A 25649-nucleotide genomic window follows, 5' to 3' on the forward strand; every position below is an offset into this window, starting at 1 on the left:
ATTTCATACGCTTTATCTCTATCAGCGTCGTCACGATGAATTTTTGAATTATTTATACAGCGTACAGCAAAAAACTTTTTCAAATTTTCCTACGTGAGATATTTCTACATTACATCATTTAATGTAAAATAATTGTTAAATTGAATCTTCCACAGCTTTGAAAATGGTACTTGTTTATATATAAAAAACGAAAAATAATAATAGACGTACTTTTAGATAATATTAATTAAAAAACTATTACCTAAAAGGCAGACTTTCTTTAATTCGCCACACTACACATGTTCCATGCAAATATATGAAGACTATCTAAGCTTTATTCAAGACTTTGCATTTTGTACGCATCTATATGAACGTCCCTTTAAATCATATAATTAAATTTCAAAATCAAATCATCTGTGATATGTGATATGTCCGTTTTGACATTAGTATAATCAAAATCGAAAGTTCTAGATTACTTTTTCATTCATGCAATCTCTTTTACGAATTCCTCTATCATGTAGAGCTCTTCGGTTGAACAGATATTGTAGTCGGTTATATTCCATTCATATGAAACCATTCTCTTTTGACGCGATTCCTAATGAGCCCTACCGAAAAAACCGGCTGGCAAGCGAATATACGCAGAGATCCATTGAAGGAAAGAAATTCATTAATCGGTTAATAAAGGAGATTAACGCTTACGATTTCTATTACAATAAAAATGGTTCAAAATTGAAGTAAGTAGCATATTTTTTATTTTATTCGATGGGTGTAGTTGAAAACTACAGTTATATCCGAAACCTTCCGTTCCAACATGTGTCATATTTCATATTTTATAGGAGGGACAAAGAACTAAGTTCTAATCATCTCTATTTTTTTTTGTTTTCTAATATTTCATTTCGATATCATGACCAAGTGTGTGGATAATATATACTTGGTGCATAGAAATCGGCCCACTGTAAATTTTTGTCTTTATATCTAATTTTTAAATTATTAATCAGATCAAAAATATATGCTGTCTGAAAGACATTTTAATATACTTTAATGTGAGTATTAATTTATTTCTATTATTAACACAAATGGATTTATTGACCATATAAAACTTAACACTTAATTTCTTAAAAATAGGTATGACCTCTTGTCCTAATAACATCTCTCATACGATTAGGGAAAGATCTAATCAAGATAGCTATTGATTCTTGTGGGATATTAATCCGACTTCTGCAATATAATCTGGCATAATTCTGGAGGTGTGCGGCCTCACATTGACATGCATAGAGGTGAATTCGTCTCCAATGTAGTTGATGTACAGTACCAAATGAATTGTTAAGATCTTCTCGATATATCTATCAGCCGTTAAGCCTCTTTCTCCGTGAACACGGTCGCCCCTACTTCGACGTGGTTGATTTTTGCTCCTACAGAAATTGCACCCTAGACCATGCAGGAATTCCCTGCGTCCCAGAATCAATCTGCAAATCGCTCTCTTGGTCTTCAGTATAATTTCCTTCTTCGTTTGCTACCATGGAGACATATTCTGGTCTTATCTGAGGACAGAACAGATCCCCATTGTTCCAACGTCCAATTTAGAGGACCCCGTGCAAAACGAAGGCGTCTTTGCTGATGAGCTGAAGTTAGTTTTGGTCCAATCGTGGGTGATTTAGGGATCAGATTATTTTCCTGCAGTCTTATTCTTACTGCTTTAAGGTGGCGATTTCTTAATGCTATTGACACAATAAAGCGGTCAACACAAGCGGTTGAAAACGTCTTCAACTTGTTTCAGGTTGCTTATACAAAAATTCAGTTTCCTAATAACGCTGACACAATCTTCGAACCGCTTTGTGGATCATATCCAATTGTCTAGCTGACTAAGTCCACGAATTTCATGATTTTTTAACATCAAATCAAACAATTAACAAAACAAAAAACGATTAATTATTATATTAAAGAAATTAACAAAACAGAAAAATATTAATAGAATTAAATTAGTTGAAGATATAAGCTTAATAATCTTCTTGTTGCTCTTATGTAATTGCTTGTGTTTATTAGTGGCTTTGTATGATGCAAAATGTAGACCACAGATACTACATGATCGCTTAACCAAGTTTGCTTCGTTAATAGGATAATAGCTATCATATGTAACTTACTTCGAATGTGATAACTCTCGGAGATCCAAAGCTAACTGAAGTAATAGTGGAGCGAATTTACATTCGTAGTCGTCCAACATCTTTTTCATTCGATCATTCAGCACCATCTTCATCATCCATACAAAGAAGTTCTCTGGTACGTCTAGCAGCAATTCTTTGAAGAAGAAACTTCGCGATAGGTAAAAATTTTTGTTGCCTCTTATATAATTGCCCCTTAACGTGTGACGTAATTAACGGATGACCTCTAATGTGTAGGAACTTTTTTCCAATTAGACAAAATTATCTTCCTTTTCTCTATATTTTGCGTTGTACACGGTGTTAATAGTGCCAAAGGTATATCGTCATCGCTAACAAAATCATCGTCACTCGAGTCAACATGACGTGGCATGTCCTATTCAATATGCACATCGATATCACAGACATTGGGAACTTGCAGATCGCCATTATCCACATCCTCTTCGTCGGTGAGATTTTCAACCTCGGAAGGTCAAGAATTATGTTGGCCTCGATATTTTCCGAGTATAAATAATCCATACCTTCTTCGAACTTCTTGAAGAGTGTTCGAGACATTTTGCTGCCAAAACTTTATCAATTAAAGATTTACCAAATACATAAATTTGATAAACATCAACGTTCAGCGTTAAAAGAATTTTGCAGAAATCTGAATAGAGTTATGTCATGCACATAATCGTTACTAAAACCCAAAAAAGTATAAGAAGAGTTGTAAGTAGCCCATTACGCACGAAGTGAAAAATTTTATGCACGAAGCTTATAGCTGGTGTAACGTACTATACTTTTTCTACGCCCATTCATGCATGCTACTTAAGAAAACGTGTCCTTGCATAATGTGCTGCCTACATTTAGGGGCATCACTCTTTCAATCCTCAATATATCTCGCTAATTCTGAAAGTTTTTTGTTTTTTAACTGACTAAATTTGTGTAAATAGACCAAGTCTTACGTAAATAAAAATTTGATTTTAATTCAATTAAACCAAGAAGTTTAAGTTTTCTTCTCAAAACGCACGTGCATGTTATTGTTAAATGAATTTAGGGGCCATCCATAAAGTACGTCACACGAATTTTAGGGCTTTTGAACCCCTCCCCCCGTCCTTGTCACAGGTTGTCACATTTTTATAACCCCCCCTCCTGATGTGACGGCACACATTTTTTAAATTTATGTATGTATTTAAAAATAATCGAGAGAAAACAGCTATTTTAATTTTTTACTTATTTTTATTAAATAATAATCTAATAAAATCAACATAAAGTCCAACATTTCATAAAATTTTTTAAATTTTCAATTCACATCCAAACTTTGCGTTTTAGTATTTTAAATTTTAACATGTGACGTCACAAAATTATTGACCCCCCCATGCCCCTTGTCACACGATGTCACACTTCGGTGATACCCTCCCTCCCGATTAACGTGTGACGTACTTTATGGATGGCCCCTTACAAGGAATGTTGACAATGCGATTTTTGACGTTTACAGTAGGGAGGGTGAAAGCTGCTTATATTACCGCCAAGTGGCCGAAAAAAAATCTTAGAAAACTGTCCTCAAAAGAGGACGCTGTGGGTTAATGTAATTTGTAGCATCATTGCTTGTCGCCTACCCAGTTGGTTGGTGTATGAATTCTCATTGTGGATTCGATAACAGGAGGTAGATATTGACAAAATGCAACATTATTTCATTATATAAAGTATATTTTCTTAAAAAAAGTCCACAACCATTATTAACTTGAACCAATCGGAAAATACGACAGTGGTAGTAAAAAAATTACGTGCAATATGGTGTTATTAAGTTATCATATAGGTGCAGTAAAGAAAAAAAGAAGAAAAGCTGGTTAGCTGGCAAAATAAACTAATGGCCGGTATACCCGACAGCGATAAAACTTCGCAAACGAACTTCATAGTTCATTAACTCAATTTATCGTACGTTGGTTGTGCGTCTACATATCTATGATATCTGCGACGATCGTCAATTCTCGGCAGAAACTATGAAGAAAAACGTCATTCGTGATGGAAAACGATGAAGTGCTTGCGCTAGCCTTGTGCAAAAAGAAAAGAAATTCACGTAGTGTGTGGTGTAATGATTGGCTTTTTAAAAGAAAGTCATTCTCTTACAAACAATTCTTAAACGAGTTGACATTTTCCCCGAAAGACTGGCACAATTATTTGATGATGAATGAAGAGACACCTCCTGCTTTTAGTTACACCGCCAATACAAAAAAGCAATTCCGTGATGAGATAAGCAACAAGTCCTCATGAAAGATTGTCTGCAACTATGAGGCTTTTAGCTAGGTTATTTTTTTCTTTACTACGTCTCCCTATTGGCATTAGGACTAATAGGGTTGTACTTGTTAATTAGCCTATTGTACACAGCATTTTTCTTGCTGACATAATGATCATCTTTAGTTTTCTCATTCCAATAACTCATGGGATTCCTCTACAATCTTTTAGCGACATGTTTTAACGTAAAACATGAATTGAAACATAAACCAGTAGGATATCTACAGAAATATGGAAATGGCTGAAATCTCTGACTTTTTTTGCCGAGGATTGATTATTGTTTGCTAAAAGTGAAGAAGAATTGAAACATAAGTTATTAATATAAAAACGGGCATCAAAATTGTGAAAGATGGATATCAATATGGAAAAGATAAAAATGGTGGTGGGGAAACAAGAAGAAACAAGAAGAAACAAGAAGAAACAAGAAGAAACAAGAAGAAACAAGAAGAAACAAGAAGAATCAAGAAGAAACAAGAAGAAACAAGAAGAAACAAGAAGAAACAAGAAGAAACAAGAAGAAACAAGAAGAAACAAGAAGAAACAAGAAGAAACAAGAAGAAACAAGAAGAAGCAAGAAGAAACAAGAAGAAACAAGAAGAAACAAGAAGAAACAAGAAGAATCGAAATAGATAGAATAGCGTTTTAAATATTTAGACGTAGACATACATAACAATGGAAACGAAGAAGTAGAGGTGAATGAAAGAACGAGCGCCGCAATCAAACTTTATTATGCGTCGAAATTTTCTGGGGAGAATACCAAAAACCCCAAAATTAGTGAGTACAAATCAATATTTCGACTTGTTCTTATAAATGGTAGTGAAAGCTAGGTGCTACTACTCAAAAGCAAAATTCAAACACCTGATATGAAATACTCACGTAAGTCAGAGGTGATACCAGAAGACATATAAAAAGAAACGTAATGGTGCAGAGTCTCCGTATGGCGGAGTTTTCACAACGACTCACTTATACAATTACCAAATAGAAACTAAGTATACAAAACACCTGAAATTTAATCGGGAATCTCTAAAGTCATGAGCAAATATATATCCCAACTTATATTGATAAGTGCTGTTTTCTTCAGGTTGAGGTCGGAAACTTTCAGACAAACTATCTCGCAGAATCTATTGTAGTATTTCAAATAAATATCTAATTCTCATTTACTGATTTTACCAATTTCAAACTGCAATGTTGATTTAAATATTTCCTTCCAAACTCTTTTTTCGGACTTTTCATTAAAGCATTAATAAGCTGCTATGATTATTTGGGGGCATAATTTTCATAATTTCTGCACACTTTTTAAAAAATAATTGTACTCACATTTTTTAATATTTCCAGTAAACAACATAGTGTAATGAAAAACAAAGATCCAGGAAATTTGAATAGATTGTATAGAACAGCGGAATCCGTTCTGAAAGGAGAAAATTCATATACTCCTCGCTCACCAAAAATGCCTTACAAATTCTCACCGAAAGGAACTTTCCAAGTTAATAACTCAAATATACCGTTTCATATGATCTCATTTTGATGCAAGGCTCTTTTTCAATATCAATGTAATCTCATTTAACTGAAATATTAAAAAAATAAATGAATAATTGATCAGTTTTATTTCAATGGTTAGTAGTAGTAAGCCAATTTAGAGTTTAGAGAAGTTTAGTGCATCAATATCAAAATAGATTGAGTCAACTGTTTCGACGATATTACCAATTCAGATAAATCAATTTTCATTTCTGCTTTTATTAGTTGTAAAACCGTTGGTGATATTTATACTGTTTACATCACTAAGTCACCATCACTCACAATTACACTGTCTGACGCGCGTTTCGACAACCAATTTGTCTTCTTCAGAGACTAGTAGTTAACAATGTATTCTGTATTTCGTCTTGATTATATCATTATCTCCAAAAGAAACAATCAATAGCGAATAGTAATAGAGCTGTTGGATCGTTTGAATGCAAAAACAGCCTTATATAGACAATTCCCCGATTCACAAGTCGATGGCAACGACGGTTATATTGCACGAATCACACTTCGACTGCTTCCTTATCCCCCGTATAGTTAAGATCTGATATCCAGTGACTACTGGTAGGAAATTCAGCTCAAATGAAGAAGCCATTGATGAAATTGAAGTTTATTTTGAGGCAAGCACGGTATCGAGAAGTTGAAGCGTTGAAATGATTGTATTGTTCTCGAATTAGATCACATTGATGAATGAAAACGATTTTTTGGCAAAAATGTGTTTCTCTTAGTTAGTCACACGACTTATTGAGTGTGTTATAAATATTCAATATACAATGTGTAAATTTACTTTTCTACACGCATCCTTATTATAACGAGTGTCTTGTAAAAGCTTATTACGCAAAAAACTGACTCACTTTCTATACAAATCTTTGATAATTAATAGCCAATTAGTTGACCAATTACTTATGAAAAGAATACACTTCTATGACCTTCAGCATCAAGAAATTTTTAACGGAACTATGTCGTATCTTTTACTTTCTCCGACTATTTTCTGGGAGGTTTTTGATCTCGCGTGTCACGCCTCATATAATTTATTTTTGTGATAATTCTTGAATCTTGTACTAAATTTCTTATTTCATTATATTTCTCATCATTTTTTCTTTGGCAATAATTCGAATGGTTAAGAAAACCATAAAGAATTAATTGGAATGATTTTGGATCAATATCTTAGATGAGTTCTTGAAAGAGTCAGAAATATATAAGATTCTGTACCAGTGGCGGCTCTAGGTGTCAGCGACCCCCTGAGGGGGCCTCGCAAAAAACTTGGCCTAGCCTTTGTTTTTCTAAAGAAAATGTTGTGTTTTACAACATCTGTATACAACCTCTGGATACAGCCAGTGTATAAGATTTGGTTGTAGTCCCCATTTTCTTCCAAACATCTTTCTGCAAATGTAGAAAGCGTTGATTCCCTTTTTCATCCTATCCTCCACATTCCTTTTTCAGGAAAGCTTTGAGTCTAGGATTAATCCCAGACATTTCGCCTCCACTGAGAGGATCAGAGTTTGCCCCTTCAATTTTGGTAGCCAAAAATTGGGTATCTTGTATCTCCTAGTGAATAAAATCAGTACGGTCTTTTCGGGGTTTACCTCAAGTCCATTGTATTCTGCCCAATCGATGATTTCCTTGAGAGATGCCTCCATCAAATCGCTTAGTGTCTGTGTGTGCTTGCCCGTCACGAGTAGCACGATATCATCGGCATATGCTATTATCTTTACTCCTTTACTCCTGAGTTTTCTCAGGATTTCTTCAATTACTATTAACTACAATATTGGGGATATTACACCCCCCTGTGGTGTGCCTCTTAGTCCTCTTTTTGGTTCTGATTTCTCCCATTTCCGAACTGATCTGCCTGCTCTCCAGCATGCATACCAGCCAGTTTGAGATGGTATTGTCAACCTTGTGATTCTCCTGAGCTCCATTTTGACGTTGTTGAATGCTCCTTCTATGTCCAGGAATGCACCCATAGTGTATTTTCTTTCAAGGGAGTTTTCAACTGTTCTCACAACTTCATGCAGAGCACTCTCTTAGGATTTCCCTTTCAGGTATGCGTGTTGAGCTATGCACTACTTTTCTATTTTTGTATCTTTGACAACTTGATCCAGTAGCCTTTCTAGTGTCTTTTGCAGAAACGATGGTAGGCTTATGGGTCTGTAATCCTTTGGTTAGGTATTGCTTGGCTTAGGTTAAGTTAGGTTAGGCTAGGTTGGGTAAGGTTAGGTATAAAAACAAACCTTACTTACCCCCATCTTCTCGAAACATGTCCGAGCCGTAGGCAATCTGAGAAGATCTCAATTAGCACTTCCATTATCTCATCCAAAGCTTTCTGCAGGATCTCGTCCGGTCCTCTAGACTTATTTGGACCAAAACGAGCCCACCGCCCACACTACCCTCTCCTTGGTGATTGTTCTTCTAATCAACTCCTCATTGTGCTCTGGAATCGTTTCCCTTTGCCTCTTTGGCATTTGGTTTTCGATATTCTGGCATCTGATCTCTGTTTCATAGCCAGTGAAACTAGCTTTATAAGCTTGCCAATGGCTATCATCTTCTATGTTTCGCTTTGCCATATTGTACAGCCTTCTAGTCTCTGCCTTTTTTTTTGCTTCAACTCCGCATTCCACCATGGTTTGGTTTCTTTGCGCGTTCGGCTAATCGGATAAGATTTTCTGAAGGCTTTTAATAATATGTCTCAGTGTGCCAACCATTTCTTCGAACTTCTCAATTGAGGCTTGTACGGGTCTCGAGTCCCATTTGGTTCTCATCTCCCCGAGTTTTTTCCCCACGATCTCTACGAATCCCGTCCAGTCGGTTTTCCGAGGATTCCTGAAGAGTTTCCCCGCCACTGGTTCGCAGTTGATTTCAAACGATATTCTTCCATGGTCCGAGAACGCGTATTCGGGAGTTACCCTCCAATTCTCAATCGCTAAACCCTTCGAGTTAGTGGCCAAAGTTAGATCAATAAGCGTTTTGGTACTTCTATTCGTAAAGGTTGCGGTTTTTCCCTAGCAATCATCCGGAGAGTCCTGTGCGACATTACTCTCACCCAGGCTTGCTCCGGACTCCTCTATCCGCAACCTGTAGACGCGCCCGGTGGCGTGGGAAAAGCGCCCAACCCTCAGTATGGAGGGACCCGGGTACATGTTTTCTATTTCTTCCCATACAAATGACAGTGTAATCTTTTCGAGTGCCTTAATATGTCAAAAAACCTCTATGATGGGCCACAACCCTCTGCGTACGCGTGAGCGAGTAAAGTGTACATCCGTATGAACAGAATTCAAAAGTACCTATCAAAATATTCTAGTAACAATAAACAATTCCTTATACTAGCAATACAAAGTATTTGGGAATGAAACTTGGCGTTAGACTTCGCTAGAGAGTCTACGTTAAAAAGAAAAGAAAAGAGTTAGATATAGAATATAAAAAGATGTACTGGCTTCTAGGAAGAAAATTGACTACACACAACAAACTGCTTCTCTACAAACAAATATTGAAACTCGTCGGACATATGGTATACAGCTTTGGAGATATATCTGTAAAAGAAACATTCGAACGATACAATGCTTTCTAAATGGGAACATCGTTGATGTACCTTGGTGCTGTCGTAGGAGTGATCTCCATAAAGACCTCGATGTAGAAACTGTTGATCCGTCCATAGCTAAATTCGTCAGTAGCCATGAACAACGAATACTACAGCATGGTAATGTTGAGGTTATCTAATTCCTCGACAATTCCAATTTAGTGAGAAGGCGCAATAAGATGAAACCGTTTGAGTTAGTGAGCTAGTTTAAATGACAGTAAGAATATACTAATGCGTAGGACTATAGCAGTTGTTAATTTCCATGTCAGTTAGGTTAGATTAGAAAAAAATTGATTATTGATCTTCATGATCTTCATGTAATAAAATAAAAATACCCTATTTGGGTATATTTTTTGAGAAAAGCTTAGATACATTATAAAATCAGACCCTATTCCTTTGCAAGTGATTTTTTATAAATGTATAAAATATAAAAGTAATTAATTTTACTTTCTGAAAAAATACGACTCCTGTACAACAAAAAAGAATAAACACTCGCCTCGGTCAAAATGAAGTTCAATACAATGAAGTTGAAACAGAAAAAAAACTGAAGAATTTCAGTCATTTTTATTACCAGAACATTTAATACATAACAAAACAAAATATAAACAATTTTTCAGTTTCACTTTTTTCGTTCACTAGTAAATTCTAGAAAAACAATCGTATTTGGAAAGCACTACTTATGACTTGGTGAATCAATTTCTACGACTAGCGATCGCGGAAGAAAATGCGGCTTTATGGAAACTTTACTAGCGCGTATTCATTTCTCAGATGTCTAGTTATTCCGGTCCAACTATAAAAATCTAAATCATTCGAAATTTTTCTTTATATTTGTGTGACATCTAGATTATACGACGTTAATGTCTTTCAAGTTGCCATATATAGATAAGACATACGACAATGATAATCTCAATTAAACCGCAATTGCTTTGCGCTGACTTTTCATTTAATAAACTTCATTATAATAAATAAAACTCACCAAGTGTAATTAGAATTTCACTCAATTAACACACGGAATGTTTTTAATTTTGGATATTTTTTCAATTATTCACGGTCTGTTTTTTAAAACTTTTATTAATTTATCATCACGTGCACGTTTTACCTAAATGCGTCTAACGCATTGCAAATGACACAGTTTCAAAGACACGCACGTATTTTAGTGATTTCATTAAAAAACTTTCAATTGGCCTAACCAGTGTTTTATTGAGACATGGTATGAGAAGAAGAAATTATTTTCAACAAATATTGGCAATATAAAGTTATCCAGAAGTGTATGTATCCATTCTGAATACACTGTTTATTGATACCACTATACCAACCCTCACAATTACACACTCGGGAAACCGTTTGCGTACATTTTCAAAAACTTTTTGAAGAAGTGGTCGAGGAATATTCATGATATTTTGTTCAATATTTTCTTAAATGTGTCGAATTTCGTGGATTATTCTCGTAGACCACGCTCTCAAGATAACCCCAAAAGAAAAAATCAGGCGGGGTCAAGTCAGCCGGTTATAAAGCTCATATTGTTTCAGTTGAGACCAGACAAAATTGCGTATCATGTCGACCAAGAGTGCAGAAGTTACGGGCACTGCATGTCCTCTGTAATCTTCATAAAAGTATGGCCCAATAATGCCGTTCGCCGACATAGCGATCTACATGGTGACTTTTGGGATATGCAACGGGCATTTATGTAAGGTCTGTGGACTCTTTTCTCCCTCAAAAACGACAATTTTGGTAAATTACACATCTATCTAAATGAAAATGTGCCACATCGCTGAAGAATATGTTGAATCTCTCTAAGATTGCATTCACAAAATCTTATAACGTAATCATTTTCATGTAGAGCTTGCACAAAATTAATTTTATAGGCCTTGAGGTGTAAATCAGATCGCATTATGCGGTGAATTGTCGCTCTTGATAATCCCAGTTGAGATTCACGCTTTCTGACGGTGAGTCGAGGCTATCGTCTTACAGAATCTGCTACTGATTGAACGTTTCCAGGCGTTTTTGCTGTCCTTGGAAGGTCCTAATGAATTCCGCCTATAGCGTTTCCTGTAGTATCGAATGTCTGGATCCAAGCTAAAGTTGTTGCGTTGCTTGGAGCTTCCGCAATGTTGCGATACAACAGTCGAACTCGAATAAGTGATCGATTGCTCTCGACATACGCGCGAACATAAAACGAGCGTTACTCTCCCGTGTACGGCATGATGATCCTGCGCCGCCCCTCCCCCGCGCCTTGTTTGCATCTTACTTACTCTTGAAATACATTAAAAACTAAAATTTATTTACTTTGGAATAAAAATATTTAACATCTGAGGATTCTCCAATAAATTGATCTATCTAATTTGTTTTAGCTTTTTTAGACTCATATCCTTCAGATTTTGTTTTATGTACGTCATAATTTAGTATATTACTCATCAAAATAAACAATTACTACGTTTTCTGGAAAGCTATTAGACTTATTTTGTCCTTCCAATCCAAAAATGGATAGTAAAAATTTTGCTGATTTTACTAGTAATAAATTATTTGTGGCAGTTGTGACCTGGTTTAAAAAAAGGATTTAAATTCATTATAAATCTTCCACTATCGGAAATTTCTACAGATTTTTTTTAAAAAGCTCAAATTGAATTAGAATCAGTAAACTTTTGATACAATTTTTCAAGTGTTGTCATAATATTATCTAATGCTCCAGTTCTATTGCTTATAAACTTGTATCTTAATAAACAATCTATATCTTGATAAATATCAAGTAATTTTAGGTTTCTTCTGTTTTAACATTAGTTTTTTTTATAATTTCTGGAAGACAGACATAATTTATTTTAATGTATATTTTGATAAAGACTGAAAGTAGTCGAAACGTCAAATTTCTATTTGTCTTTCAAAATTATAAAAAAAACTAATTTTAAAACAGAAAAGATATAAAATCTAGATGTTTTAGAAACATAAACGTTTGTGAAATTTCTAGACGACTATGATTTTATTATAGTTTTCCAAAAAGGACATGGGTTGTTTCGAAATTCGACTCCTCACTTCAATCATCTTGACTGAATTAATTTTCGCATGAATTTGCAACCTCCATTACATTGCGGCTTGCCGTTTAATATCAATTCAACCATGAATATAATTTCGTCATTAAATGCGATTTCCTGTTATTCGAAATGTTACAGTTCACTATTTCATAACTTAATGCAGTTCAAAATATTAAAAGTAGATATCCTTGACAAGTTTCCCGTTAATAGCTTGATAATTTTGGCCTAAAGGAAGGTTTTTACTTGTCTATCGTTAAGTGAACGGTTAGTTGAGTTACAGTGCGTCCAAGAAGTAATGCATAATAGTACTACTTTGTGCAACTGGTGTAGGTATGACGGACATATTGCACGACGCCGTAGGTTTTTTTGTATCAAACGTACAGTTGTTAAGGATACGGTTTCCTTTTTTTAAACTGTAAATTTATTTTCTGAGATTATATTATAAGTAGACATTGATTCTATTAAATTTTAGATAAATAATTTGTATCGATGTTAATGACAAACATTCTTGTGCTTTGTCAATTGAGCTTGTTTATGGTATACGTTTCCATCATTACGATTGATCAACACTATTGTTAATCCTTCACCTGTATCTACAAGGAGTGGCTCCGGAATGATAAACGCGCTCTTGATTTTTCGAAAATTCTGCAGATAATTTTCTATTATTTGCTTTCGACTACTTGTATGAAAAATTTTCGTAGTATTTTCCTCTACCAAGAAATATCGGCTATCAGTCTCTAGATAGCTTCACAACCTCTCTTTTTATAGTATTCACAAATAAAATTCCGAATTTTATGACGAACAAAGAGAATTTACATTATTGGACATAGTAGACGTCTATTATTTAAATAAGTAGATGGGGCAACCTCTACAGGTATGCTACAACTATGAACCACTACATCAGCAAGATATAATTTATAGCAGCTCCAATCTCCACAAGAGGTAGTTGAATTTCTACTTCTGTAGAGTCTGGTAGTAGATGAACTATTGAGAACTGAATAAGTTTGGCATACCCCGACGAGATTTACACAAATGAGGATTTGAGAATCCACTCTGCTACATAGTTTGAGGAGGATACTATACGCAAAGACTGTGTCTATCGGTAGTACTGAATGTAGTACTGAATGTCGACCTAAACAAGACTCAAACACATCAATTTGGACGAATAGAGAGAAAACATTTTACACTAACTCTAGATAGTAATATTCTCTGGAACAAAGATGGAAAGGAGACAACCAATAAAACCACAAAAAAATGGTTAGGAGAAACTTCACAGGGATGAATTTGACTTCTAGTCCAAAGAATCTATTGTATACGGCGGACATTGGTCAAAGGAACTTAAGCTGGGCTGAATACCACGAGAATCAATTTCTCGAAATTACGAAGAAATGCCTATATATGTCCAATGAGGTCATGAGAACGTGCTCAACGGCTGCTTATAGACATTATGAATCTTCTACCTCTCCATATATGATTGGAAAGCGTGACTGCAGAACTCAAACATTCAGTCAATAGTCAAGTCAATAAAAATGCCATCAAAAGGTACGTGGATAGCTCTAGAATCTGGGCAATGCATTAAGTATTTTCCAAGCAGAAATGAATACAATTCAACTTGGAGAGGAATTATCGCAAACAGGAGATCTTACATCTTGTCCAATAACCAAGCAGTTATTAGAGCTTTGAGCTCCGATGTCACAATCTGTTATAGTTTAGTGGACTCTTCATGAGGGACTACGTCAAAGCTTCTACGTCTTCTTCATCGAGAGCGAAATCTTTTATATTGGACATGAAATTGGTTGAGTCGCAGTCGTACATTAGCTTTATGGACGTTTTTATCTATAATTTCCTAGGATTCTTCACCTAAACATGCATTTCTCACCAATAAAATTGTTTATTTTAATTTTTTTGCGTTGGGTTATTCTTTAAAATCTTTTAGTGCTTGAATCGAGCAGAGCAGAATACATATAAATTGGACAAGAAAAACATATTTATTTTAGATGAAACGAAACTAATAACATTTATTAACTACTATAATTTCCTTTTCCCGGTACAGATTCGTAATCATATCTTTTCGGAAATGATTCAAAACCTTTTGTCATTGGTGTTATCTGACCTGCTTCTGCATTCACTTTAATGGCATTTTTCTTTTTCATTTGCATAATGGCTACGTTTTTCATAATCTCTTCGTCAGTCGGTGGAATTTTCCTTCTTCCTCGCAACCATGACTCCCATTCTGCCGGCAATTCTTGCATGAAATCATCTTTTTTTGGTGGATTGAACCACCGACTATAGCGAGTCTTACCGACTGAGGTATCTGCTGGAATTTCGTAGTATTGATTGCCGAAATAATCTGTACCAACGAGAGTTCCTCTAAATTGTCTAGGTTTTAAGGAATTGATGAAATTTTTTATTATCATTGCCCATATACTCCGGCTTTGAGGGTGAGACATTTTGAGTATTTTCTACGTGTTATAATAAATAATTCGTTTATGTCACATTGAAGAATATGTTATTAATGTTATTTATTTTACTGTAGAGACACTGTCAATATTGTCAAGCTGCACTTCCAACTCAAAACTGTCAACCTGTCAAATCACATATATTCAAAGTCGATCTTTAATGAAGATATAACACAAAAAATTGATGAGAAAAATTTCATTCACTATGGAAAAACTTCATCAAAAACATCAAAAATTTTTCAGGCAAAATGCTTTTTGTTTGGTAATACAGTAATAAAAGAATCTTGGCTACTAGAATAGCTGACATGTAAAAAAATTTTTGTTTTACTGGCGCCACGAAAAACGATATTGATAAGAGTTTGTAAGTAAACTGAGAAGTATGGAAACGAAAAGAGCTAGAATAAATTCAAGCTAGATAAATCTAAATAATGTTGTTAAGTACGACGGTAATGGAAATTACAATTCAGTGCATAGAAATGTGGTCTAGGCTAAGAAATGAAATACTGATATAATAAACAGTAAAGAAGAAAAAAATAGTGACATCACTAGAAACACTGAGAGAAAATATTTCTAGAGCTTGCTACAAAAATAAGGTCGTTAAGGTGCGCGCCGTTTCAGCTTGTAAACCGGAAGAACAAACCTAGTACCTTATCAAACGGTAGTTTATAATGTCAGCGCAGGTTGGATATGAAACTGCTAGCCAGTTTTCCCGGACGAAAAAATAGTCGCTAAAACCTCATGTGGTACACGGCATCATTCTTTTTGTAATTTGAAGTTTGAACCTCAAATAAGAGCGCTGTAATAGTGCAAGAAAATTTGCATGCCACAAAGTCCTCGTATTAAGTGATCGAAAGTGCCGGAAAATTCATGTGAAAAAACCTATTAGGTACGCGCGCCAAAATTTTTACCTAGATTTTTGGGATCTGTCCCAAGAGTGTTATAATATTGCAAAAAGTTTCGCAGGCCGGAAAACTTCCGAAAAAATTTGAAAAAAATTGTATATTTAAAAATTTTTGGCATTTGGCTCAATGAAATATTATTTTTGATGGCTCTATTCAAAATGTCTGTTTCTGCTACCCACAATTGAAAAAAAATCACCAGAATACGATGGAAACTACGAAAAAAAAGCAACAGTTTTTTTTTTTAATTCATTTACTGTGCCAATTATCATCCGATTTTGATCAGTTTTTTTTAAATTTCTGGAAATAGTTATATAGTATATATTGATAAAGTTTCTCAATAATGATTACCGATTCATGGTACCCCAAGAAACTTCGAGGAACGTCGAGGCAAGATGATAATCTGGGCGTTCGCTTCTCTCAGTGTAAAACTTCGTTTACGTATTTACTCATCTAACGAGCTCATTTCATTTTTTATTGATTGTGATAATTTTTTGATGCAATATTCAAATAAATGGGGTATGATTGTGCTATATAATTAACAAATAAAAGTAAGTAAAATTTATTTCACGCATTTCATTTTTAATGGCCACTAATTAATAGTAAGTGCAATTATGCAAAAAGTAAGTGTTTATTGCACTCGATGTGTTGAAAACTCGGCCTAACTGCCTCGTTAGACATATTCTTGTCGCGTGCAATAATCACTTTTTGTATGAGTTGCGTACAATATTTTTTCTACGTATATGAAAAAAATGTTTTATTTTGGGTTAGAAAAATAAAAAGCGTGATTTAAGAGCAAAATATTTAATAATTAATTAAAACTATTGGTTAACATTGATAAAGTTAGGAACTAGTGATTATGAATAATTTAACTTAAATATTATTTGTACCATTAATATCAAAAGTAAATGTACAATTTTTAATATTAATACTTCTTAGTGAAATTTTTTTTAATTCTATTTCTTGATTTGTGACTTCTTTAAATGTACTAGTACTTGGTATCTGTCCATTGTCATTTTCTTCAGCTTGAAATATTTTTTTTCAACATTGAGTTTGTTTGCAAGTGATTGTTCTACATATTCTTCTGTTACTGTCGACGATTTCCATCCGCCTTGTCGTTTGAGCTTAAGTATATATGCTCGAGTATCTGCGGATGATTTTCTGAAGCAGTGACCTGGATTGTACGTTATATGTTGATCAAATTTAATCATTCTTCAACTTCACTTCTAATGACAAAACTTTGTTCCTTGTCAGTTTTGAACATGGAACTTTCACAATTAATATTGAACCTACTTCTTCTATGTCTTTAATACTCAATTTATGTAGAGTTCATCTCTACGACATGCCCCTGCGAAATATGCCCCAAATATTGCAGCTACCTACTTACAACAGGTAGTTTTTAAATGTCTTGTAAAAGCTAAACAATACTGTACAAATGTGTAGCCAAGCAAATCAAATTTTCCGGCACGGGTCTTATAAACTGACTTCGAATAAACAGCAAATGAGCAACTTTTCTACTGGTTCAGCAACTTTTTCTATTGGTTACTGCGGTTGTGACGTAGAAAGTAAGTAAATACTAAAACGTGGTCACCGCATGTCGCCTTCAAACACCATTCTGTTGTAGTGAGCGGAAGTAATTGGTTGTTTAATGCGAATCGTGTTTTTGTAAGGATTTCATAGACTATTCTAATTGAAATGATGACCGAAATAGAATTTATCGAAACAAGATCGGACAATCTACCTAAGGTAGATGCATTCATGGTTGCTACGATCTTTGCTAATTATCAATCATTTAATTCGGTTGAAATACGTGGAGTAAAAGTAGATACGTAAGTGCGACTAATTAGACTTTCTTACAGTAACGTCATTATCACATTTGTTTGCTTGAACTTTATTAAAATGTAGTCATAAAGATGATAGTTTTGAAGGTTATGTTTTGATTAAAGCTTTCGATGTTAAGCTCGTGCTTTTAAAAACCGTATACTTAACTATCAATTTATATATCTGCAATCTGCAAATTATATATCTGCAATCACAGTATCTAAGGACTTTCTGGATAGACAAGCTCCTGTACTATTAGTGAAAGTGTACCGTTTCACTTGAGCTTGAATTAGAAGATAATTAAAAAACTGAACCGACTTCAACAACATGTATTACGAGGAATATTGTTTCTTTTAAAGTAATTTTGTACGTTATTGTTTTTATCACTTCTAAACGGGTTTTTTCACGTTTAATAAACGGGTAGAAAATGGAAAAATAAACACCTGATACTTTCTCTCAAATATTATTATTTAAATCAAATTATTAGCCTAAGGATAAGGCGATATGCTAATAATGATAATTTTAATTCACAGAAAGTCAAAAAACGTCACGGTGCGAAAAGAAAATTTAGTTTTCGATAGTTGTTTGCATTCCTACATCTCTTTAAAATTCATATTAACCGGTACTATTACAGAAATTTCACACATGCTGTGAATAGATCGGGTGATTTTGGCTGGTATCCAGCAGCTTTTATACCATATGCTATCTAACAAAAATGAAAAATACTTTACATTGTGGTCATGCTATTACGAACGTAAAGTTCGTGCTGGTTCTGATTTAATATTTCTTGCCATTTTTCTTGAATTTCCTTATTAACAAATGTCTGAAAATCGGTGTGTACTATATGGCTACTCTTTCCTGATTACTCGTTGTTGTATGCATTTTTCGCTAATCCATCTACTCTATCATTTCGCTCTATTCCGGTGTGGGATGGAATCCATATGAAATTAACATTTAACTTGTCAAAAAAGAGAACTAAAAAACAACAACTTTCGTTTATAAAAACCAATTATATCTTTGTTTCCAAAAAAATAAGAAAAATAAATGCATGTAATCTGCATTAACCTGAAGTGTAAAACTAATGAAACAATTCAAAAAATTGCATGTATTGAAATCACTACAAATGACGGCATAAATGAACCCGAAATAACGATGGAGGAAGTTCAGGAAACAACAAAAAAACTGAATAACCGGAAAACGCCTGACATTGATAATATAAACAATGCTCTTACTAAGTACGGAGGAACAGAGTTACAAAAAGAACTTACGCGACTATTCCGGTTTATAGATTATAATTTCTGGCACTATCCCAGATGAATGGAAATCGAGTATATCCCTACCAATACACAAAAAAGGAGAAAAAAGAGATTCGAATAATTTTAGGAATATAATTTTGCTTTGTTTGGTTCTTAAAGTTTTTAATAAGATATTGGTAAATAAAATAAGGAATAAGATACCAACTTCCGAAGAACAACAAGGATTCAGGTCTAATAGATTAACAGTGGACGCAATATTCATAGTTCGTCAGTTGGTGGAAAAGTTGATAGAATTCAATAAACCCATGTTTGTCTGTTTTGTTGACTTCACCAAAGCATTTGATAGAATACGCCTGGGAGACTATAAGTACCAACGAGTCATCAAAGAACTTTATGCCGGAACCAGAACAAGAATTAAAACTAAGGTAGGACTCTCTGAAGAAGCTCAAATTAATACTGGTGTTCGGCAGGGAGACAGTCTTAGCCCAACCCTATTCAACATCATAATGGATCAAATTATCGAGGAAGTCAACAAAGTCAATGCAGGATACAGAATGGGTCACCGCTCCCTAAAGGTATTGTTTTATGCAGACGATGGTATTACCGTAACAGAAAATAAAGACCACTTACAACGTCTAATATATAAGATGAAAATTTTAATATGAGCATCTCAGTCAACAAGACGCAATTACCTGGGAGTGAATGTATATATCTGGTGAAAGAAACCTGACAGAGGAGACACGAATACAAGCGATGAAAGCAAAAGTCGGCGGCTGTCTGGCTATCTGAGAGATATAGTGTGGAGGAACAAAGCGTTGAGCTTACAGAGCAAGACCAGAATCTATGAAACGTGTGTGAAAACTATTCTCACATATGCCTCAGAAACTAGAGACAGCAATAAAAAAAAATTAATGAGGACCACGTAGATGAAAATATTGCGAACCATCAAGGGTCACCCTCAGAGACTCAATAAGGAGTGATGACATGAGAGAAGAATTGGGCGTACAGGATGTGGTGAGATGGATCAGGGTATGAAAAAGATTCTGGAGGGATAACGTAGAAAGAATGCCAGAAGACAGATGGGTAAAGTGACTAAAACGAAGAGACCAAACACACGCAGACCTGTAGGGAGACCACCAAAGAGGTGGCACGAAAGCTGGAGTTCAGCTTCTCGGGAAGATTCAGGAAGAGGGCCAAACGTACAGGATTGAATATGACCTGGTCCTATCGAAAGAGGAAGAAGAAGAAGAAAATTGTGGATATCAATTTCTTAGCCAAGTAGGTGATTTTTATTTAGGGTGTGATTTTACTGAATCCATTAATTTGCATCCTGCAGCAATCAGTATTATAAAAACGCCCCTATCAGTTGAAGTGGAAAAAGTTTTTATATCCAGGCAGAAGACAAAATTTTTTAATTGAGAACTTTGTAAAAAATTTAGTAACTATGTATGTCCTTCCTACGTTATCTAATACCATAGAAAGATTGGTCAAAAAGAGACTTTCATCACTCCATTATAACAACTTTTTGTGATTTTTCTAAGGCTTTCGATTGAGTTAATCGCAATTTTTTAATCAAAAAATTGCAGTACTAGGGTTTAAGCATGGTTTAAGTCATACCTTATCAACAGAAGTCAGCTTGTAAGGGTTGATACAACGTTGTCATCTTGTAAGCCAACAGAATGTGTAGTGGAGTTATTTATTGTGGTTTTCTTCTATATATTGAAATTTGATTTTATATGTATCATTATTTAGTTATTTTTATGTTTCTTTTCTAGTTTTTACAAGCTTTTGTCTACAAATTGAAACAATATTTTTACAATAAAGCATCTCTATCTCATTCTTTCAAAAATTAAAATATCAACTTATTTGTGAATCAATAATAAATGAATGAGATTTTTTTGCTATTTTTACAAAATGATTTGCTTATTTTGGTTTCTTTATTTATGAGGAACTCATGCTTTATCTAACTAAGTGTTCCTCACTAAGTCTTTGATATTTCTTGTATGTTATATAAACACCACAAATATAATAAAATGAATCATTATTATAACTACAATTTCTTCATGACGAATTCATGTTTTAAAAGACAAGATAAATACCTATATTGAAATAAATATTTAATGAATATTATTAAAAAGTAATAATACCTAACAACTTAACCAGACTCGCGTGTAACTACTTAAATTATGTCAAATTAATGAGATCTCAGATGCTTGTTGATAGCACATTTTTAAATACGACAATGGTCCTATAAGTACCTGGCCCGACCTAGAGATGGCGATAGTTGCTTGAAAAATACTACTCTATTAGAAATTACACAATCTATACAGCGTATGTTTCAAGTTTGAAGACACTACGTTGTTTATCATTTGTTTGACAGCTATCAATAGTAAACGTTTTCAGTGAATTTGTAAACATGTAAAGAATTGGTCATCGTTCTGTGAAACGATACTTTTATTTGAAAGGCATAATTTCAACCACTATAAAAGCTAAACTAGGTTTTACTCTGAGTAAGATTACTCCTTCGTTAACAACAATAAAATATTGGGTGGACCAACATCACAGTAGTCGACCAAATGAGATGACTCGAGAAATGTTGAAAAAATCCACAAAGCGGTACTGGATTTTCTTCGACTGGAAGTAAGCGAGATAGCAGACATAGTAGGCATTTCAAAAAGTGCGGTACACCGCATATTAACTGAAAGTTTGGACCTGAGAAAGCTGCGCGCAAGAAGAGTGCCACGTTTGCTCAAAATGGAACAAAAACAGCGTCGTGAAGATGTTTCCATCGAGTGTTGGGCAATGTTTTACAGAAATAAAGGGGAATTTTTGTGCCTTTACTTATTTATGGATAAAACGTGGGTCATACAGCCGTAATAAAAGAACTATGGACTGAAAAGGGATAACCGGCTCCAAAGAAGGCAAGGACCGTTTCATCTACAGGAAAGGTCATAGCTTCGTTTTTTTTTTATTTTCATTGACTATCTTGAGAAAGGCAAATCTGTCAACGGCGAGTATTATGCGAACTTATTGCAACATTTAAGCAAAGAAATAAAGCAAAAACGGGCGCTTTTGGCTAAGAAGAAAATGTTTCATCAAGACAATGCACCAGCTCACAAATCCGTTATTGCAATGGCCAAAATTAATGCATTTAAGTTTATTTATTTTCTGATCCCAGACTTGAAAAAATGGCTCATTGGTCAAAGATTCTTATTATAAAAGGGGTATCAGATTTATTGTACATCACTGAAGCTAAAAGAGATTACGTTGAAAAATAAATAAATTTTTTTCCAAAACCTTTGTGTTTTATTTATTGGGTCAGGTATTAATATGCAATTAATTGCATGCTTGAAAAAAAAATGAAGGAAAAAAGATATAGAATTCTTGTTCATCTCGTTCTGATTGCTTCAGTGCCCAATAATAGTTTTACCAGGAAAAAATATTTCAAATATTATTGTCTAACTATTTATGCAAATTTTTCCAACCATGTCAATTTATTTGCACGGATTATCTCATAACTATTGTTTTCAGTTTATTAACCTCCTTTTTATATTCTCTATAAGTATTGTAATTCAAACGAAGTATGGTAATAATGAAAAATAATTACTAATCGCTTTAACGAATTCAGGTTATTCGAATAGAGTCTGATAATGACAATTACATAACGCTCGCCACATTAAACACAAATTCGAACCATCTCTAATGAATATAAAACGGAAAATTGTCTACTTTGTGCCACTTATGTATAAAAACTAAATCAGAACCGGCTTCCTATATGAAAAAAAAATTGTGATTTTGTTTGTTTATATGATATTTCTAACATCTATCAAACTGTAAATGAAATTGGTTAATTACTTATAGATAGATTCAATGATATTTTGATTTCTGTTTTCTTTTATACTGAAAAGTCTTAGACCAACAGTCACAACTACATTGTCTGAGGCGCATTTCGATAATCAAGTTATCGTCTTCAGAGACTGAAGATAAACTAAAATCTAATATCTTGACTCACTTGTTTTATACTACATTTTCCCATCAATGAGCCTTCTTTCGCAAAAATTTATTCGGCGGGAAACTTCACAGTTATTCCTTAGCAGCTAAACTATAGTGGACTGTAAGAAATTGTCCCTTTGTGCCTATTTAAAGTGTTCATACATTGAACAATCCCTATGCTTTCGAATGTATCCAACAATTCATTATTCGATAATTTAACAATTTTACACTATTCATATTTATTTCATAATTATGACTGGCAACGTGATCGATAATAGGTCTTTTTTATCATTTATTGCTTTTTTCGAAAAAGAGAATTTTTAGAAATTATTCACATTCATAAGAACGAAAAAGCTATAAATGATAAAAAAGATCTAAATAATTTGAGTAAAATTTATAGCTCTATTTTGTAAATTCCAAACTACAAATAATTTGATTTTTTAAGTACTGCTACATATTTGAGATGTAAGGACTGAAGGAAAATTAATTTTTCTTATCAGAACAAATTTATTTTTTGATTTTATTCTTATTTTGATGTATAAATACGCAAATTGTCAGGGTCAATATAATATATTGATAAAGAAAAGTCGAAACGTCAAATTTTATCTTCCAAAAATTATTGAAAAAACAGAAGAGACCAAAAGTCAAGAACATTTAGATGCATTATATCTCAAATATCCTTGTTTGTGTTTCATATCCAATTTCAAGTCACTATTTCAAATAGTAACAATGTTTACGAAAATTCATTCTATTTTTTCAATTTAACATCTTTTAACTTACTCACGAGCAAACTAAGCTCATTGTTGTTTATAAAAATATCAATTTGGTTTCTAAACGTGTAGATGAAATTCATTATTTACATCAATGTTTGGAATATAGATTAAAAAGATTTATTTATCAATTATATATGATTCATATATACAATATTTAATAAAAATTCGCACAAAAATGCAGAATGATTCATTTACACAAAAATGGAAGACTCTTATGTGATACTTCCAACAGATAAATTGATATCGTGCGAGCTTGAGCCGATTCTGTTTGAAATGAATGTGGCATACCTACTAATTTTTCAAATGTCTTCGTTTCGCAAATTTTCTCAAAGTTATTTAACCTTGAACGATATATAGAGGAATTCGACTGTGCCAATTAAGCAATTTTTATTGTTAAATCTAATTGCAGTGATATTCTTATCAGATTTCAATGATTCATGGCCTCACGTTTTCTTAAACAATCATATTGGAAATGTGATCAATTTAGACACGATTGTGTTTAGCAAAATAATTTTGTGTTAGTGTAATTACTATAAAAACTTTCTCATTTGTTTCAAAATATTATCGATGTTCTAAGAATAAAAGCCATTATGCATACTTATCTCAAGTTGTACGTATTTCGGTTTATTAATCATCAGCACAGGATCTTGAATATCTTGAGAAGGAATAAATTATCTAAAAAAAGTCGCCTCTACTTTTCTATATTTTTATTTTGATTATTTCTAATTGACATATCTCTACCTGGAAGAACAACACTCACCTGCTGCATCTCTTCCTTTTGTAAATATTCGTATGTGAGAGAATACGAGATATATCGGGTTGTCTAACTAAAATACCATAAATTTTTACACTTTGTGAATTGTTATGAAGAAAAGCAAACAAATTATACTCAAAGGAATGTTCTCTTGAAATAAAAAATATAGAATGGAAAATTACATTAGGCAATACTCAAAGTTACTCGTATCAAATTGGTTTTTGTCATTCACGTCTAAAATCGTTTGAATTTTTTTTCTGTAAGTAGTTCAGAGTTATCATCGCGAATTCACCTTCGGAAGTTAGTTGATAGTTGAATCGTGTAAAATATCAAGCAAATATCTGAATTCTCTCGTCTCTCGACACCCCTAAAAGTCAAAAAAGGCTATTATACATATTCGCAACAACGATATTGGGTGCCATACACCTGCTTTATCTCTTGTCTTAAAAAAATTGACAGGTTGGTTCAATGGAGAATATACAGCCAATGATATGGCGCAAATTTACTAATCACATAAGTGATTGTTATTTTTTATTGACCAATATCAAAGGCTTTTCAAGGAAATCAAAGCATACGCTAAAATATACGGAGGTGTAACAAAGCAATCCCTCAGTCGGAAGATGTTCGTGTGCCTTCTCCACTCTATGGTGTTGAAGAAATATCAAGCAATTCTGAAAACGAAGAAATTGAAACATGAAGAATTGGAGTTACCGTGTACCATAAACGTCACAGTTCATATGTTGATTTGTTTTCTAAAGAGGACGATTCAGTGTACTGTAAATACATTGAGGGATTAGTTGAATCCAAAAAGATGATATTACCACCTTCCTATTACCTCTTTGAGTAACATTAAAATCAATATTGGTTGGATACGACGTCAAAACATTAATTGAAGATACGATATCCATACCACCTTAAATGAAAAAGAAAGAGAAACTTACTTGGATGGCGTTTGTCAAAGGTACTGAAAACTTTTTGGGTAACTACTGATTTTCTCAATATTCTGACCTCATAAAAGAATGCTCAATTATAAATTTCACATAACTATGTGAAGTTTTCCCAGAAAATATGGGCGTCTTAAGTGATGAACATGGAATGCGCTTTATTGAAGATATCGCCACAAATGAAAACCAAGCAGACTACTCTTGGTTTGTAATTAGAGATACT

The 25649-nt window shown here is 33.7% G+C and overlaps 2 protein-coding genes across 2 annotated transcripts; one reads left to right on the forward strand and one right to left on the reverse strand.

The window, feature by feature from the left end:
• The first annotated feature begins 425 nt into the window (after nt 1-425).
• LOC130894370 (uncharacterized) lies at nt 426-6001 on the forward strand. Its single transcript, XM_057801146.1, has 2 exons — nt 426-713; nt 5745-6001. Exons 1-2 carry the CDS (start codon nt 466-468, stop codon nt 5932-5934), a joined length of 438 nt encoding a protein of 145 aa, XP_057657129.1. The 5' UTR covers nt 426-465; the 3' UTR covers nt 5935-6001.
• Nucleotides 6002-14496: 8495 nt separating this feature from the next.
• On the reverse strand, nt 14497-15048 carry LOC130894378 (NADH dehydrogenase [ubiquinone] 1 alpha subcomplex assembly factor 2-like). Its single transcript, XM_057801162.1, has one exon. It carries the CDS (start codon nt 14975-14977, stop codon nt 14549-14551), a length of 429 nt encoding a protein of 142 aa, XP_057657145.1. The 5' UTR covers nt 14978-15048; the 3' UTR covers nt 14497-14548.
• Nucleotides 15049-25649: the final 10601 nt, after the last annotated feature.

The sequence above is a fragment of the Diorhabda carinulata genome, chromosome 5, assembly GCF_026250575.1.
Source record: "Diorhabda carinulata isolate Delta chromosome 5, icDioCari1.1, whole genome shotgun sequence".
Lineage (NCBI taxonomy): Eukaryota > Metazoa > Arthropoda > Insecta > Coleoptera > Chrysomelidae > Diorhabda > Diorhabda carinulata.